Source organism: Carassius carassius, chromosome 24 (genome assembly GCF_963082965.1).
Source record: "Carassius carassius chromosome 24, fCarCar2.1, whole genome shotgun sequence".
Classification (NCBI taxonomy): domain Eukaryota; kingdom Metazoa; phylum Chordata; class Actinopteri; order Cypriniformes; family Cyprinidae; genus Carassius; species Carassius carassius.
Window position 1 is genome coordinate 31,426,030 of NC_081778.1, and position 14,678 is coordinate 31,440,707.

General features: G+C 37.1%; 1 protein-coding gene across 7 annotated transcripts in view; it reads right to left on the minus strand.

The window, feature by feature from the left end:
• Positions 1–14,678, minus strand: part of LOC132103447 (E3 ubiquitin-protein ligase UBR5) — a 52,965-nt gene that overhangs the window by 22,858 nt on the left and 15,429 nt on the right. For 6 of the 7 annotated variants that reach the window (XM_059508566.1, XM_059508562.1, XM_059508561.1 and 3 more), the window contains 18 exons: positions 14,255–14,367; positions 13,893–14,036; positions 12,919–13,030; positions 12,675–12,829; positions 12,398–12,595; positions 11,377–11,587; positions 10,354–10,480; positions 9,751–9,902; positions 9,569–9,664; positions 6,962–7,085; positions 6,785–6,882; positions 6,222–6,376; positions 6,049–6,140; positions 4,459–4,605; positions 4,219–4,337; positions 582–708; positions 375–504; positions 59–219 (listed from right to left, as the gene is read on the minus strand). In XM_059508566.1, coding sequence (XP_059364549.1) covers positions 59–219; positions 375–504; positions 582–708; positions 4,219–4,337; positions 4,459–4,605; positions 6,049–6,140; positions 6,222–6,376; positions 6,785–6,882; positions 6,962–7,085; positions 9,569–9,664; positions 9,751–9,902; positions 10,354–10,480; positions 11,377–11,587; positions 12,398–12,595; positions 12,675–12,829; positions 12,919–13,030; positions 13,893–14,036; positions 14,255–14,367 — 2,461 coding nt within the window. The remainder of the gene's footprint in view (positions 1–58; positions 220–374; positions 505–581; positions 709–4,218; positions 4,338–4,458; positions 4,606–6,048; positions 6,141–6,221; positions 6,377–6,784; positions 6,883–6,961; positions 7,086–9,568; positions 9,665–9,750; positions 9,903–10,353; positions 10,481–11,376; positions 11,588–12,397; positions 12,596–12,674; positions 12,830–12,918; positions 13,031–13,892; positions 14,037–14,254; positions 14,368–14,678) is intronic. The other variant, XM_059508565.1, reaches the window with a different exon arrangement.

Below are 14,678 nucleotides of genomic sequence, written 5' to 3' on the forward strand. Positions count from 1 at the left end.
TAATTTGTTGATAGAGTAAACATATCAGACAAAGCAATGTCCAGTAACTAAGTCCTACTTTTTCTTCTTGGAGGATGCCATCTCCACACTGAGGATGACAAAGACTCGTGCCACGGAGCGCAGGAACCTGCGTGTGACCTTGATGGCCTCCTCCCTGCGGCCCGGAGTGTATTTATTCTGCAGCTCCTTCACCAGGGTCCCCAAAAGAGTGTCGATAAACTAGAAAACAGCAAAAACAGTTTGCAAACTGCTGCTATTCCGAAAATAATGTAGATACACTCTGCATTCAAACTTAGAGGTTAGCTGGAACTCATTATGGCAAGAGAAACATGCAAAATAATTAAATATTCAGAAATGCATGTTCTTGGACGCACAGTGATGTCTGGTGCACACTTGACGATGAGGCAGTGTGTGAAACAGTCCAGTCTGATGGTGCCGCTCTGCTGGTTCAGGTACATCTGCTCCTCTGGTAAAAGGTGAGCGATTCTGCTGCTGGCGCTTAATCTGGAAGGATACAAAACGTTATGTCAGCTGAGTAAGTACCAATGTTTTGCCTGCGAGATGTTCAGTGCTGGACTTACGGGTCTTTGTTTTCCTGAGAGCCGAACATTATCATGGACTTCAGCGCGTTCCAGTCCTGCAACACGCGCTCTAGAGCCAGCTGGGCGAAGCGCGGAGGCTCCAGGTCATGATCCGGCATATCCGAGTCTGAGAGAAACACACACACATTAAAGAACAGTGCATGTATGCAGAACACTGGTTTGCAAAAATGAATCATGCACTATAAAATCATGAACATTACGTAATATTCAAGATATTTCTACACTTTTGATGCTTTGTAGCAAAAGTTAAAAGCATACTTGCATAAAATTCTTTATATAAAACTAGAGACTGACAGATGTATCGGTTTTGCCGATAAATCGGCACCGATAATTGATTGCTGGATAAAATCCATGCTGATAGTTTATCCGGGTTGCATCTGTTGCTAGAGCGGCTTAGAAAGGGCCGCTGTCATTATACAGAACGAGAGCGAGAGCAACTTCTAGAGGCAGAAGCAGGGGTTGTTCCATAAAACAAGTTTAGCAAACAAGCCAGGCTTATTTCAGTTATTTTGAGGTGCAGTGATATCACGCAGCGCCTGAAAATAGTCCCCAGCAACTCTGCCATTGCTGCAACTACACAAACTAGCTGGGGACTATTTTCAGGCGCTGCGTGATATCACTGTGCCTGCACAGTTCCTTGATTATTACGCCGGAATGAGAGTATAGTTCCTAGCCGTATCGGACAACAAAAAAAAACGCTACTTTTCATTTTCCGTTGGTATTAGTACACAATGTACCTACAGAAGAGTTGAGTTTTAAATAGTAAAAATTTAGAGATTCTTTGGTCATTTTTGAGCGAGATGCTAACGGCCTAATCGGATTCAATGATCTATGCTAAGCTAAAAGCGCTACCGCCAGACCCGGAGATCGTCTGAATGGATTTAACAACGGTAAACTCAACTGTTTAACTCATGAATGAGCCTACTGGAGTGTTCCTTTAAGAGGAACGGGTTTAAAAAGACAATGAAACAATGTGTATACAGTACCCAAAAGTGCATGTTTTTATATCATTACCAAGTAATTAATTTGTTGACTAGATGCTGCATTAGTTTGCTATCAAGGCTGAGAGGATGCGGACATTAGCAGCATTTAAAGCGGTTGTGCATTTCAAAATGCAGCCAGAACACACACAAGTGATTATTTATATGAATATTTATATGAATATTTTTATTCACGTCCAAAGCATGGTTCAGTACGGTTTTCTTTTTTTTTTCTTTTTTTTTTTACAGTACATTACTATTTTTTAGTTTTCGTTCATTACGGTTGATTAATCCATATCGGCCAGTGTGATCCAACCTAGCGATCGGTAAAATCCACTATCGACCTCTAATAAAAACTTATATTTTCACACGAGGAAATATTTAAAAACAGATTTCCAACATAAGATTTAAAAATCATTGTAATTAACCAACTAAATTTAGGATAACCTGCTTTTTAAATTTATTTTTTATTTAATTTATTATTTCTAAATAGTTGTTGTAATAACGCCACATACATATTACCATCATGTGCACAAGTACTCTGAAGTGAGACAATAATCAATAAATGTCAGCAATGATTAAGCGTGATGCTTTTTGCTGAATTTGAAATTCAGTTATACAAAAACAAATCAAATGGGGACCAAAAAAAAAAACAAAGCCTATAATTATCTATTTGAAAACTTTCCAAGAATTTTCCAAGAACTGCACTTTTAAGAATGTTTGGTTATACTTTATTTTAAGGAGTCCTTGTTACACGTTGCCTTTACTTTCTATTAAAATAACAATTGATTATGCATAATTACATAAGTAACCAAGCCAAACTCTACTCATACAGTAAGTACATGTAATTACTTAACCCTCTGGAGTCTAAGGGTATTTTTTGGGGCCTGGAGAAGTTTTGTCATGCCATGACATTTGTGCTTTTTTCAGTTTCTTATAAATATCTAAATGGGTAAAGTCTAATCTCACTGTAATCAGCACAAACTGGGCTGTAATAATATGTGAAATGCATGTATGTACATGATTGTGTTTTTGAGAAAAAAAATATTATGCGTGGTTAGTGAAAAACTAAAAATGTTAAAACACTTGAATAAGGCAAAAAAACACATAAAGAACAGTGGTTCCCGGGATTTTTGAGAACTGGAGCTTGTAGCCTAGAATTTTTCTTTCTAAATTATGTGAAAATCATCTTGTTTACTCACTCACAGAAAACAATATGATTTAAATTTTCTAAGACACTTTTTGTTGGTAAAAGTCATATGCGAGTAGGTGTCAACTATCATGAATATCATTGTGATTTACACCTGAGAAGACAAAGAAAGGCCTGCATAATGAGCTGTTTAATGAGCTGCATAATGAGCTGCATAATGAGCCTTTCAGTCAGCTTGTGTCACTGAGAGGGAAGAGTTACAAGAAAGAATGTGAGAACAAAATAAATCTATATTATTTTATGTTTTTAGTTTATTTATAATATATTTAATTATCCCATAACATAATTTAATATCCACTTGGGGGAGCAGTTAAAATGTTTATTAGGAACAATCAAAGCTGACTTTCAAACTAATGTTTTGAACCATTACTCAAGTCACACAATCCTTCAGAAATCCTTTTAACAATCTTATTTTCTACCAAAAAAAAATATATATATATATATTGTTATTATTATTATTACCATTATTATTAATGTTGAAAAGAGCTGAGAAATTTTTTTAAGGTTTTTTTAGGGGGGATAAATTAAGAGAACACCATTTTTTGTTACATTTGTTACGGTTACATTTATTTGTTACATTTATATTATTTACATCAAGCTTTTGAATGGTATAGTATTGTATATTGTTATTGAAACTTCATAATATTTCACCTGATTATACATTTAGTCAGGAATTATAGTTTAGAAAAAGTATTTGGAAAAAGTCTAACTAGTAAAATATTTACACGTTATGTGAAAACCATTACAAGTATATACATAAATAAAAAGAAACTTACTCATGTTTATGATCTCTGCTGAATAAAGTGCTTCATTCTTTTTTTTCTGAGGAAATCCATTTCTCAAATCCTCAACCACATCACATCTTTTTGGGGTGATTTAGGTCTTATTCCTCTCATCGCGAAGCAAACAGTAAAATAAAAGAACTTGAACAGTCTGGCTGCTTTTTCTTCTGTTACGGGCGTATTCAAGCCACGCGCTTCAGTTTGAATCTGAATAGCGCGTTCAGCGCGGGGGCGTGGTCACATTAGATATAATGAAGGGAGACGTGAAAAACAGACATCGCCTTGTTTTCATATGGATTACTTTATCACAGAATATCTGTTTTCGGCTTTATTTTATAAAAGCACAAAGTTTTGTTATGTCTGTATCCAAAAAAAAGTAGACCCTTTACAGATTCGATTGATGTATTGCTCTTATCTGTACGATCAAAACTGAAAGTGTAATTTAAGTTCTTTTCGGGGTTATCAGGAGAAAATGACTCATAACGCGTGTCCGCGTTAATTGACTCCAGAGGGTTAACATTACTCAGTACTTAAATGTTTAATTACAATGTAACAAGGACACCTTAAAACAAAGTATAACCAAATGTTTCAAAGAAACAAACATTTTCACGGCTCCAGATCACTTCCCTATTCAAAAGACACACCTTCAGCGCTAGCGGCCTTCCGGTTCCTGTCCTCTCGTATTCGAGGTGGTCGATACTGGCAATGCTCCACGCTCTGCCTTGCGACAGTCTGCACCAGGAACAGCAAGATGTGCTCTCCCCTGCCAGACACAAACAAACGGCGTTCAGGACGCAGAACACCGGCTGGATGCTCTCCAGATGACCCTCATAAAACGGTCTGGAAACCGAAAGCTGGAGCAGGACTTAAAGCCTTGAACATACCTGCTGTTAGGAGTGGTCACTAGATTAGTGGTGGTCAGCAGCCTGTAGAGCAGATCCAAACGAGCTGCTTTCTGGCCGGCGATGAGGGTCTTGCATTTACACTTCTCCCAGCAGTCACAGTACGCAGTGGGGGACGTTCTCTTCAGTCTGGAGAAGAACCAGAGAGATTACTGTTTTACCACCTTGCCGTCTTCTAAATATGGTCGTCAACGAACCTTTATCATGTGACAAAAACGAGACGAGACGTAATGTAAATGCTGGTCATGTGACGGTGACTATAATTAAATGTATAATGCAATATCGTTGACAAAAAAAAATTTGAGATGAAATGTTATAAAAAAAAAAATTGTCGTCTCGTTTAGATAATCTTGTTTGAAATGGGTTTGGATTAAATACAATTTTGGTTTCTTTTATACTTCTAGGTACTTGTACTATATTGACTAGGTTAAATAAAATTGCATTACTAAAGAGAGACTAAAATACAATTTTTATTAACTAAAACTAGACAAAAATGTCATAACTTTTCGTAGACTAAAATTAGACTAGACTAAAAAAGTCTCACTGCGAGCCGAATGAAATCGCTACAAATGTGTGACGGTTCAAATCAATATATTTGGGGTGTGAGTTTATATGAATGTATTTCTGAGGGGAACGGACTTGTCTTTAGAAAAGTTTAGATGGTATTTTCTTTTCATCTCTGTATAATGCATATTAAAGCAGTGTTTATAAGCACCTCGCTGCTTTGTTTACGGTCAAAGGAACGCTGTATCTGCTGTTTCACAAGCGCCATCTGCTGGCAGAGAGGGAATATGCGTCTTACTCAGCTCATCTGCTGTTTCGGTTTCGTGCAGATGTTTAATGTAGCATAGTTTCACAAAACTAAAGTCACAGCATTCTGTTTGTTTTAAAATTTCCAACAACACTACAAGTCCAATTTAGATTTTTTTTAAAAACTGCTCATGCTGCATGTATTCAGAATCTTTGTTTGGACTGTAATTCAAATGCAGTGGTTGCCACTAATTTTGCCTTTGTTTATATGAAGTTTTTTTTTTTTTTTGGTTAGATTTGGGGTTTGTTTTAAAAACTAAATTTAGTTTTGTTATTTGACATTTCTTTTTCACAAAGAAACGTGCAGCATTTTGTACAAGCAATAATAAAATGACACCTTTTCATTTATTATTTGTCAAATCTAATATTGTTTAAAAATAAAATTAAAAAAGTATAGTTATTTATAGTATTTTTTATATTAACTTTTAGTTTTTATTATATCTTTAGTTTTAGTAATTTTGTTATATGCTTGTCATTTTTATTACTTCTCATTTTATTAATTTTTTTAGCTTTCATTTGTATTTTTATCTTTCAGTTAATTTTAGTAAAACTGATTTTATTTCATTTAGCTACCAAGACGAGATTTATACGTTTTTCAGTAAATATTTATATTTTCTTTAAGCTTTATTTCAAATAATAAACGTTTTAAGTTATCGTTAATGTTTGCACTGCATTCCAGGATTTCGTTCTTCCAGAAGGATAGAAGTGGTGATGCAGAAAATTGTGCTGCCATAAAATCATTTGAACTTGACCTCTACTCACTTGCAGTCGTGACCCTTGTGACAAACTCTGGCGCATTCAGTGCAGCAGCACAGAGACTCCAGCAGGCCGCAAGTTCTGCACTCAAAGATGTCCTGCAAACATACAGGTTCAGTGCAATTCTACAAAGTCATTCAGCTCAGCAGTATTTTACTTAAAGAATGTGACATTTGTACCTGGTTGATGTGTTCAGCTCCCGTCCAGGTGAAGCTGCAGGTGTCGTTACAGCACAGGACGTAGAGAGGAGAGTCATCTGGGTTTGTTCCTGAAGGACAGATCATCTCCATGAACACAGATGCTGCATCCTCTTTCTCTCCGAGTCCCGGTTCACCTGGACAAAAACAGAAGATCCAGATAAGATTAAGAAACACAAAAACATGACACGACAAATGCATCTCAGCAAGTTAAAACAAGTTTATTAAAGTTAACTAAACCCATTAAAAATATTTGTTATTTGAAATAATGTTAACTGAAATTAAATATATATATATATATATATAAATAAAAGATTATGTAATTTCTCATTTTCGTTTAGAACTCAAAAACTATAGAAAAAAAACCTATACAGACAAAAAAAAAATTGCAAAAAAAAAAAATTATATTGAAAAAACTAAGGTTATTTCTCATTTGTTTCGTTTAAAATAAAAACAGAAAATATATTTTTTAAAAAATCAAAAACTAAAATGGTAAAAATTGAATACTAAAATAATACAGAGTTAAACTGCAGCCATGTAGTCACCTTTGGCTATTTTCTGTGCTGCTTCTAGAACAGTAATGGCTGCTGGGTAAGCTCTCCCGCTCACCGCCAACATGAATGGAGTCATCCCACGAGCATCCCTATCAAACAACAGCAAAACAAACATAGCTCAAAGATGGGAAATCAGCTAGCATTCAGAGCGGCAGGTGTGTGACGTACTTGGCAGAGAGCAGCTCTCTCAAGTGAGGTCGCAGGACCATGCTATCACACATCAGCTTCAGTATCAGGTGTGCGTTAGCCTTCCGGTCTTTAGATTCCACTACTGATGGTTCAGATGAAGGTCCTTCAGAAGACAGAGGAAATACTGAAAACATGCTACAAGAGAGTTTTATAAGTGACAGCACAAAGCAGCATCTCTCAACTGGAAGTACTGTGACCCAAAAAGGTTGCTATTAGAGCTGAAACAACGAATCGATTTAATCGATTAAAATCGATTATTAAAATAGTTGTCAACTAATTTAGTCATCGATTCGTTGCTAAATAACTTATTTGCCGTAAGCGGCTCATTTCATGCATATTTCAAATCTTGCTGTGACCAAAGTGTGGCAGTAATGAGCCACCGGAGGTTTTACTCAGCCAGTACAGCAGGAGAAGTAGCGAATAGCCAATAGCTGGCCTCGTTTTATGTCACGTGCTTGCGGAACAGCGTCTCTCCAGCATTCAGCGAGATGGAGTACTTTGCTTTGAGCCTTCAAAAAAGAAGATTAACCTGTAAACTCTGCACTACTGAACTGTTTAAGGGGACGTTAACATATCGCGTCTTTTGCGCGCTCATGTTCGTTATTTCCAATGTAGGCCTGGGCGCGTCCGCGTCGCTTCCATTATGAGCGCGCATAATGCGCGCCTACATTGGAAATAACGAACATGAGCGCGCAAAAGACGCATCGAGTTAAAAACATTTAAACTTTTCAGAATGCGGCAAGCGCACCGTGGGTCATGTGACAAGAACTAAATAATCAGCTTCATCCTTTCCCGTAACAACGTTTAAAGCTCAGACAAGATCAAGGAACAGCTGATCATAGTTGTATATGGATTTCCATTTTGAAATAAATTTAGTAGCAGAGCTACTGCAAGCGATTTTTAGAGCTGCAAATCCATTTATCCTTTGCTAAGCAACCATGACGTGCTCTCTCCTTGAAGACGCGGAAATTTCAGCAAAGGCAGCCGCCTCAGGGGCGCTTCTGCACGAGCGCTTTGGAAAGGAGGAGAAAGCGGTGCGCCTAGCGCTTTCCACGCCTTTTTAGGCGCGATATGTGAACGGCACCTAAGACTTTTATTTGTGCAGATTCTCCAGTACAATGTTGTTTGCAAATGTTTAGTCGTAAAAGCTGATAACATTGATTTTTAACAGTTGACATTTAAAGCTTTACAAACATGTTCTGTGATCAGTTTGTCGTTTACCAGTTCATAATTCAGTCGTGCAGCCTAATTATGACTGAATGAGAGGTAAATGTTTAAAGATATTTGATATGCACTTTTTTCCTAAGTATTCACTGCTCTTTTTCACACAGCAGGTTTTTTGTGTGTGTCCGATTTTTTTTTTCTGGACAACCTTCTGATGGATTTTACTTTAAATTGTGAGATCCATTCAGGTTTCATGCCATTGGCACTTTATTCGAAGGATTGTTTACAATTTCACAGCATAAGCTATAAAGCTGTTTCCCAGTAAATAATAAAATACAACGCACTGCAACCTTATTCTGTTTTATCCTTATTCTTTGTGAAAATATGTTCTGAAAGATTCCTTAATAAGCTTTGTTCGGGATGTTAAACTACTTTAGGAGCTCTAAGGACTGACATGGTGAAAACATTATTTGAAATCTCCTTGTGAAATTTGATAGAGTATGGGTCAGTGTTTTGATTGCAGAAGAGTTCGACAAAGGATTACGAACACATAATAAAACAACACCAGGTATATTTTTAATGAGGATATGACAATGCAAAATGGTTAAAATCTCTTAAAAATCTATGCTGAATGATAAAGACCCTTTATTAATAATTTACTTGGGGGGGGGTGAAACTAAAAAATAAGTACATAATCGATTAATCTGTCGATTATTTTTACGATTAATCGATTAATTGCAGCCCTAGTTGCTATTGTTAACTGAAACTATTATTTTTATTTTATATATATATATATATATATATATATATATATATATATATATATATATATATATATATATATATATATATATATATATACACACACACACACACAAACACACCGTATTTTCCAGACTATAAGTCGCACTTTTTTTTCATAGTTTGGCTGGTCCTGCGACTTATAGTCAGGTGCGACTTATTTATCAAAATTAATTGGACATGAACCGAGAGAAATGAACCAAGAGAAATGAACAGAGAGGAAACATTACCGTCTCCAGCCGCCAGAGGGCGCTCTATGCTGCTCAGTGCTCCTGTAGTCTACACTGAAGACAGAGTGCCCTCTCGCAGCTGGAGACTGTAATGTTTTCTCTTGGTTCTTGGTTTTAAATAAATACGACTTCTAGTCCAGTGCGACTTATATGTTTTTTTCCCTCATCATGACGTATTTTTGGACTGATGTGACTTATACTCAGGTGTGACTTATAGTCCGAAAAATACGGTGTGTGTGTGTGTGTGTGTATATATAAAACACTTATCAGTGATAGTAAAATAACACTGCGCTGATTGGGTGACCATTGATGATTAAAAATCTGTGTCATGGAGCAAAACCAATTGAGAACCACTGGTGTACAAAGTCCTTATGGAGGCCGGTTCATGTACCTGGGATGGTGGAGGTGCTGGGACCCTGGCTGGAGCCGGTGGAGGCAGTGGTAAGGGAACCCACTGCAGGGGCCAGGATGAAATCAATGTCACCGTCTAGCAAAGAAGATGGTTTTGTGAGACATCAGGCTAATCGCATGCATGCAATACATCGGTTAAGATCCAAAACCTGCTGCACTCACCAGGATCCATCGGTGGAGGGTCTGGTACCCAGCTGGGAGGGGCGATAGGGGGTGAAACGGGGTCTTGGTGGTCACTGGAGGAAGGGCCGGACTCGTGGCGACCCAAACCTGCAGCGCGGAGGGAGCGTCTCATCATCTCTCTCAAGCGCAAGCTACAGAAATGAAAACAATGACAGTGAACCAAGTGCACACCAAACAATCATGTTATGTTTGCCGAAGTGCATTTTTAAATACTCAAGATTGGTTTAATTGAATATATACATATGCATTTAAATTGGTTTATGTGTCGATTTTTCAGCAGGTATAAGGTCGACTGCAAGAGTTTACACTGAATTAAATCCTGACGCAGTAAATTGTGCAACCCAGAAAAAAAAAAAAAAACTAAAAAAAACAAGCCAAAACAAATAAGACTGGGACTCTTATTTTGAAAAGTCTATGCTTTAGTACTTAAAAGAAAAAAAAAGGTTAATGTGCAAAATTAGTTGCACTTTATTTATTTCCATGTGCTTTGTCCTCTGTTACTCTTAGGAGTTTGTAAAACTGCCAATGGTTCGTTGAAATGCTCTTCAGGTAACATGAATCCCGGTGAATGGGAGCACTGACCCGCGGCTGCTGGACGATCCCGTGCGGTTCCCCGAGCTGTTGCTGGACACCACTGAAATAGCATTAGCGATAGCCTCGACGGCAGACAGCCTCTCAGCGAACGTGTTCCTTTCAGACCGCTCTGCTTCTGAAACACAGCGCACAGTCATCTCACACCGGGTTTGGAGAAACATCCAACATCAGCTGCGCTCCAAAACATACACAGGTCTTCAATTTCGACTTAACTTACAATATATGGCTTTCAGATTCATTTCATTTCAGTTAATGGTTCAATATTTTTTATAATAATAATTAAAAAAAAATTCAGTAAGTTGCCACAACAAAACATTTTTTTTAGTAACTACTAAATTAAAACAGAAATAAACTATAGACATTTAAAAAAATTAAACTCCTTCACAATTTTAATCCAATGGCTGTCAATGGTTTATATAAGAAATATTTTCTTCTGTGCTCAATAAAAGAAAGAAACTAACTCGTACTCATTCTCCACTTGTTCCAAACATGTATATGATACTTTTTTTTTTTGGCAAACTATCCCTTAATTAAAAACAGTAATAAACCAGGGGTGCACATGCATTTTTCAGTCTGGTTTTCATGAGAGATTTGATTTGGCGCTAACACTGCACAAAGCAACCCATTAAATAGAACTCTAAAAAATAAATTAATAATAGTAATAATAATATTGCACTTTATTTACTTTGCTTTTCCAAATAAAATAAAAATAATAATAAACTGTGATGAAACCATATATACAAGGTTTTATTTGCTTGGTGGGTTGCCGACAAATAAGTAAATGCACTGCTGAGTGAAGCGCTTTAGTTTTGCATTTTGCTGTTAAACCAGAAGCGCCTAGCCTAGATTTGAATGGGTATCTTCTAAAGTATTACAGACAGTTAACGGAGATTTTGCATGAACCGATTGTCAACCATGTCAGTACGCAAACAAGTGATTTGAACTCGTTTACACAGCACACCACTTATGTGCAATAACATCTGTGCCGCTGAAAAAACACAGCGTTGTTACCTTCCTCCTCCTTGGTCTCCTTGTTGCTGACGGGGAAGCAGACGGAGACGCAGGCGTGGAGGATGTTGCGGTTGCCGTCGCAGCGGTGACCAAGCAGAGCGTCCAGAGCGAGAGGGTTCTGCTCCAGCAGCACGGCCTGCTCCAGATTGATCAGGTACTGTCTGCACGCCTCGTAATCACAGCGCAGCACGTGCTGCATCAGCGTCTGCTTCTGAAACACAGAGACACAACATACATCAACCAGAAACACAGGCTCACGCATTACACTCACATTAGCGTGAGAGAGCTAGAAAATGTTTTTAATATGTGTGACAATAATGTAGATCAATGCAGGTACTTAAAAAGTGAAAGAGTTTTTTATTTATTTATTTACAATCACAAGTGAATATGAATATGCATATTTATGCTAAGATTACTCAGATCTTCCGATTTTGAGTTATAATAGTGTTTACTTTATGCTATTCAGAATATAATATTAGTTGTTAGAGTGCTTTTTTATTTGTATCCATCATCTGTCTGAATGAGCAGCTTGAAGAATTAAAAAGGCATTTCAAAATAAAAGTCCTGTGTGTATTTCAGGATTGTTTATAACTAAAAAAATTTTTCTTGTTATTATTATTATTGGCATTTCAGTTACACAAACTGTATCTGGCATTTAATTCAAATGTTACTTTTTCTCTAATTAAAAATCATGAAAAATTTAGAAGCATATTAAAAAAAAACTTTTAGGGGTGCACTGCAAATGTATCAAATAATGTGTTATTCCTTATTAAAAGGCATACAAGGAGACATTTACAAGCAGAAACACTTAAAAAAAAAAAAAAGACAAGTTTTAAATACAAACAGCTTAAAACTATGTAATAATTATGCAATTATATACACACACAAAAAGGTAGATATATTTACTCTTACAACCATATACAACATAAATAATTCTATAATTATTAAATGCATATAGTTTGAAGCAGAAATCTTGTTTACTTTTTGTATATATAATGTTTAGCAGGTTGGTGTAACATACCTCCACAGCCATGATGATGACGGCTGCTTTCTTTTTGATTGTGGTGTTACTGGGAAGGTTGGCGAGCGAATGAACTCCCATGCCTAGACTGGCAATCGGCGGGAGGTCGAGCCAATCAGGGTCACGTATTCCACCCATACAGTCTTTAGCCATGGGATAAATGGTGCCATTACCGTCCCTCAAAATGATAGGGCTCTCCTGAAGAAGCAAAGAGGAGAGAGTTAAAACAGGTGTACAGAGAAACGCATGGAGGGCATCAGACTGTGTGATGTCTGACCTGGCCAGCAGTGAAGATGGCCACGTTTCGCTCACTCTGACCCAGAAAGGCCAGATTACTGGTGGGGAAGTGGTTCTCCTGCTCAGCTTTGCCGGTGGCCAAGTCAAAGACACAGTAGCGTACCCAGCTGCCTGTTTTCAACACAGCATGAATTCCTGCGAGACGAAAGACAACAGAGGAGTGAAGCAGATGCACAGTGGAAATTCACAACAAGATGTGAGAGAAAAATCAAAGCGATAGTCACCTTTGGAGTCAACATTCACAGCTAAAATTTCAGCTTTTTCTGGGATACAAAGTTTTTTAGGAGTGCGCTGAAAACAGTCTGGAACTTTTGGTGTTCCACCAGTTTTCACAACCTGTTCAGAAGAGAAGAGAAATAACTCTCTGCTAAATATTCAGCCAGATTTGTTTTTCATTTTCCGCCAATATTTATATAGACAAGGGGTTTTCAAACTGGGGCCGGAAAAATGGCTGGGAATCTGCGAAACTTTGAGAGAAAAAAAAAAAATCCTAATTGATAAATAAATATAAAAAAATATACACATATGTGGGCTGTAAAATTAAAACAAGTAGAAATTTTCAGTCAAATGTTCAGAATAAAAATAAATAATTTAAATTTGGAAAAATTCATTTAAATAAAATAATGTATTTAATTTTTGTTGTCTTCATTTTATTTTTCTTTCTTTATTATTATTTTATCTTTTAGAAAGGATGTTTCTTTCCAAAGTAATCATCGTATTTAGGGATCCTTACAAGTGTGAAAACCCCTGATTTAGACCGATTCAATACCATTTGTGACTCTGGAGCAGTCTTGAGTCTCTGGGGTATATTTGTAGCTATCGCCAAAAATACAATGAATGGGTCAAAATTATTAGAATATTAAGTGAAGATCATCTTCCATGAAGATATTTTGTATCTAATATAATAAGATATATTATATCTCCTACCGTAAATATATCAAAACTTCATTTTTGATTAGTAATATGCGTTGCTAAGAACCTCATCGGAACAATAATGTATAAGTCTCAATTTCAAAATTCGCACCCTTATGATTGGTTTTGTTGTCCGGGGTCACATATTCATGTATATTAGTTATAGATGTTGACTTGTATATTACTTAGAATGAAATTCAGTATGTTAAGCTGTGACTCTTCATCAAAATGCCATTTTGAATGAATGCATGCTTCAATGTTTCAGCAAATGCAAGGGTGCGTTTACCTGTAGCTCATCTATTCGGAGCAGTCGACAGTCTTGCAGCAGTGAGGACGGGTCAGAGTCAGTGGGAGCTGCGCTCTGGCTGCTCACGCTGCTCGACGTCCCTGGAAATTTTACAGCAACATATGCACCATCGACTTTTAGCACCTTGAGTTCAAAAGAGAGAGCTGTTGCAAATGAGGTGTCATAGCAAAGCATCACACTCAGACCAGAGACAAAACACAGACAGGAACATCACACGTCAAGAAAAACAGTATGCTTGCATTAAAAACAATTCTTGAGGTTGCATAAATGCAGACAATAAATGCAAAAACAGTGGAGAAAATACGCTTGTGGTTTGGATCGACGTGCACGCCAGCACCCACCTTTCCCACAGGGACGTTTTTAACATCCTCCACGAAAACGACCTCTCGTAGAGGCCACTGCTCCTCATTGACTTTCTCCTCCTCCTTTGGAGCCGGCGTTGAGCGCCTACGCTCTGTAGCACAGCAGGTAATCGGTTAGCAAGGGCAAAACACTGCAGCCAACTAGCTTTTGGTTTCTCATCAATGTTTAAACAGTTCAAACTACTTATTTAATGCCACGCCAACTTCCTTGGCCATTTTCATGACGAGTAACAAATGAAATACACTTAGGCTACATTTAATCATATAGCTGATGCTTTTATCCAAAAAGAAGCAATCAAAACCAACAAGAGAGCAAAGATATCTAAGTGTTGTGATAAATCTCGGTTAATCTAATGCAGCACACATAGCAAGGTTTCATATTTATAGAAAAAAGAAAACCGAT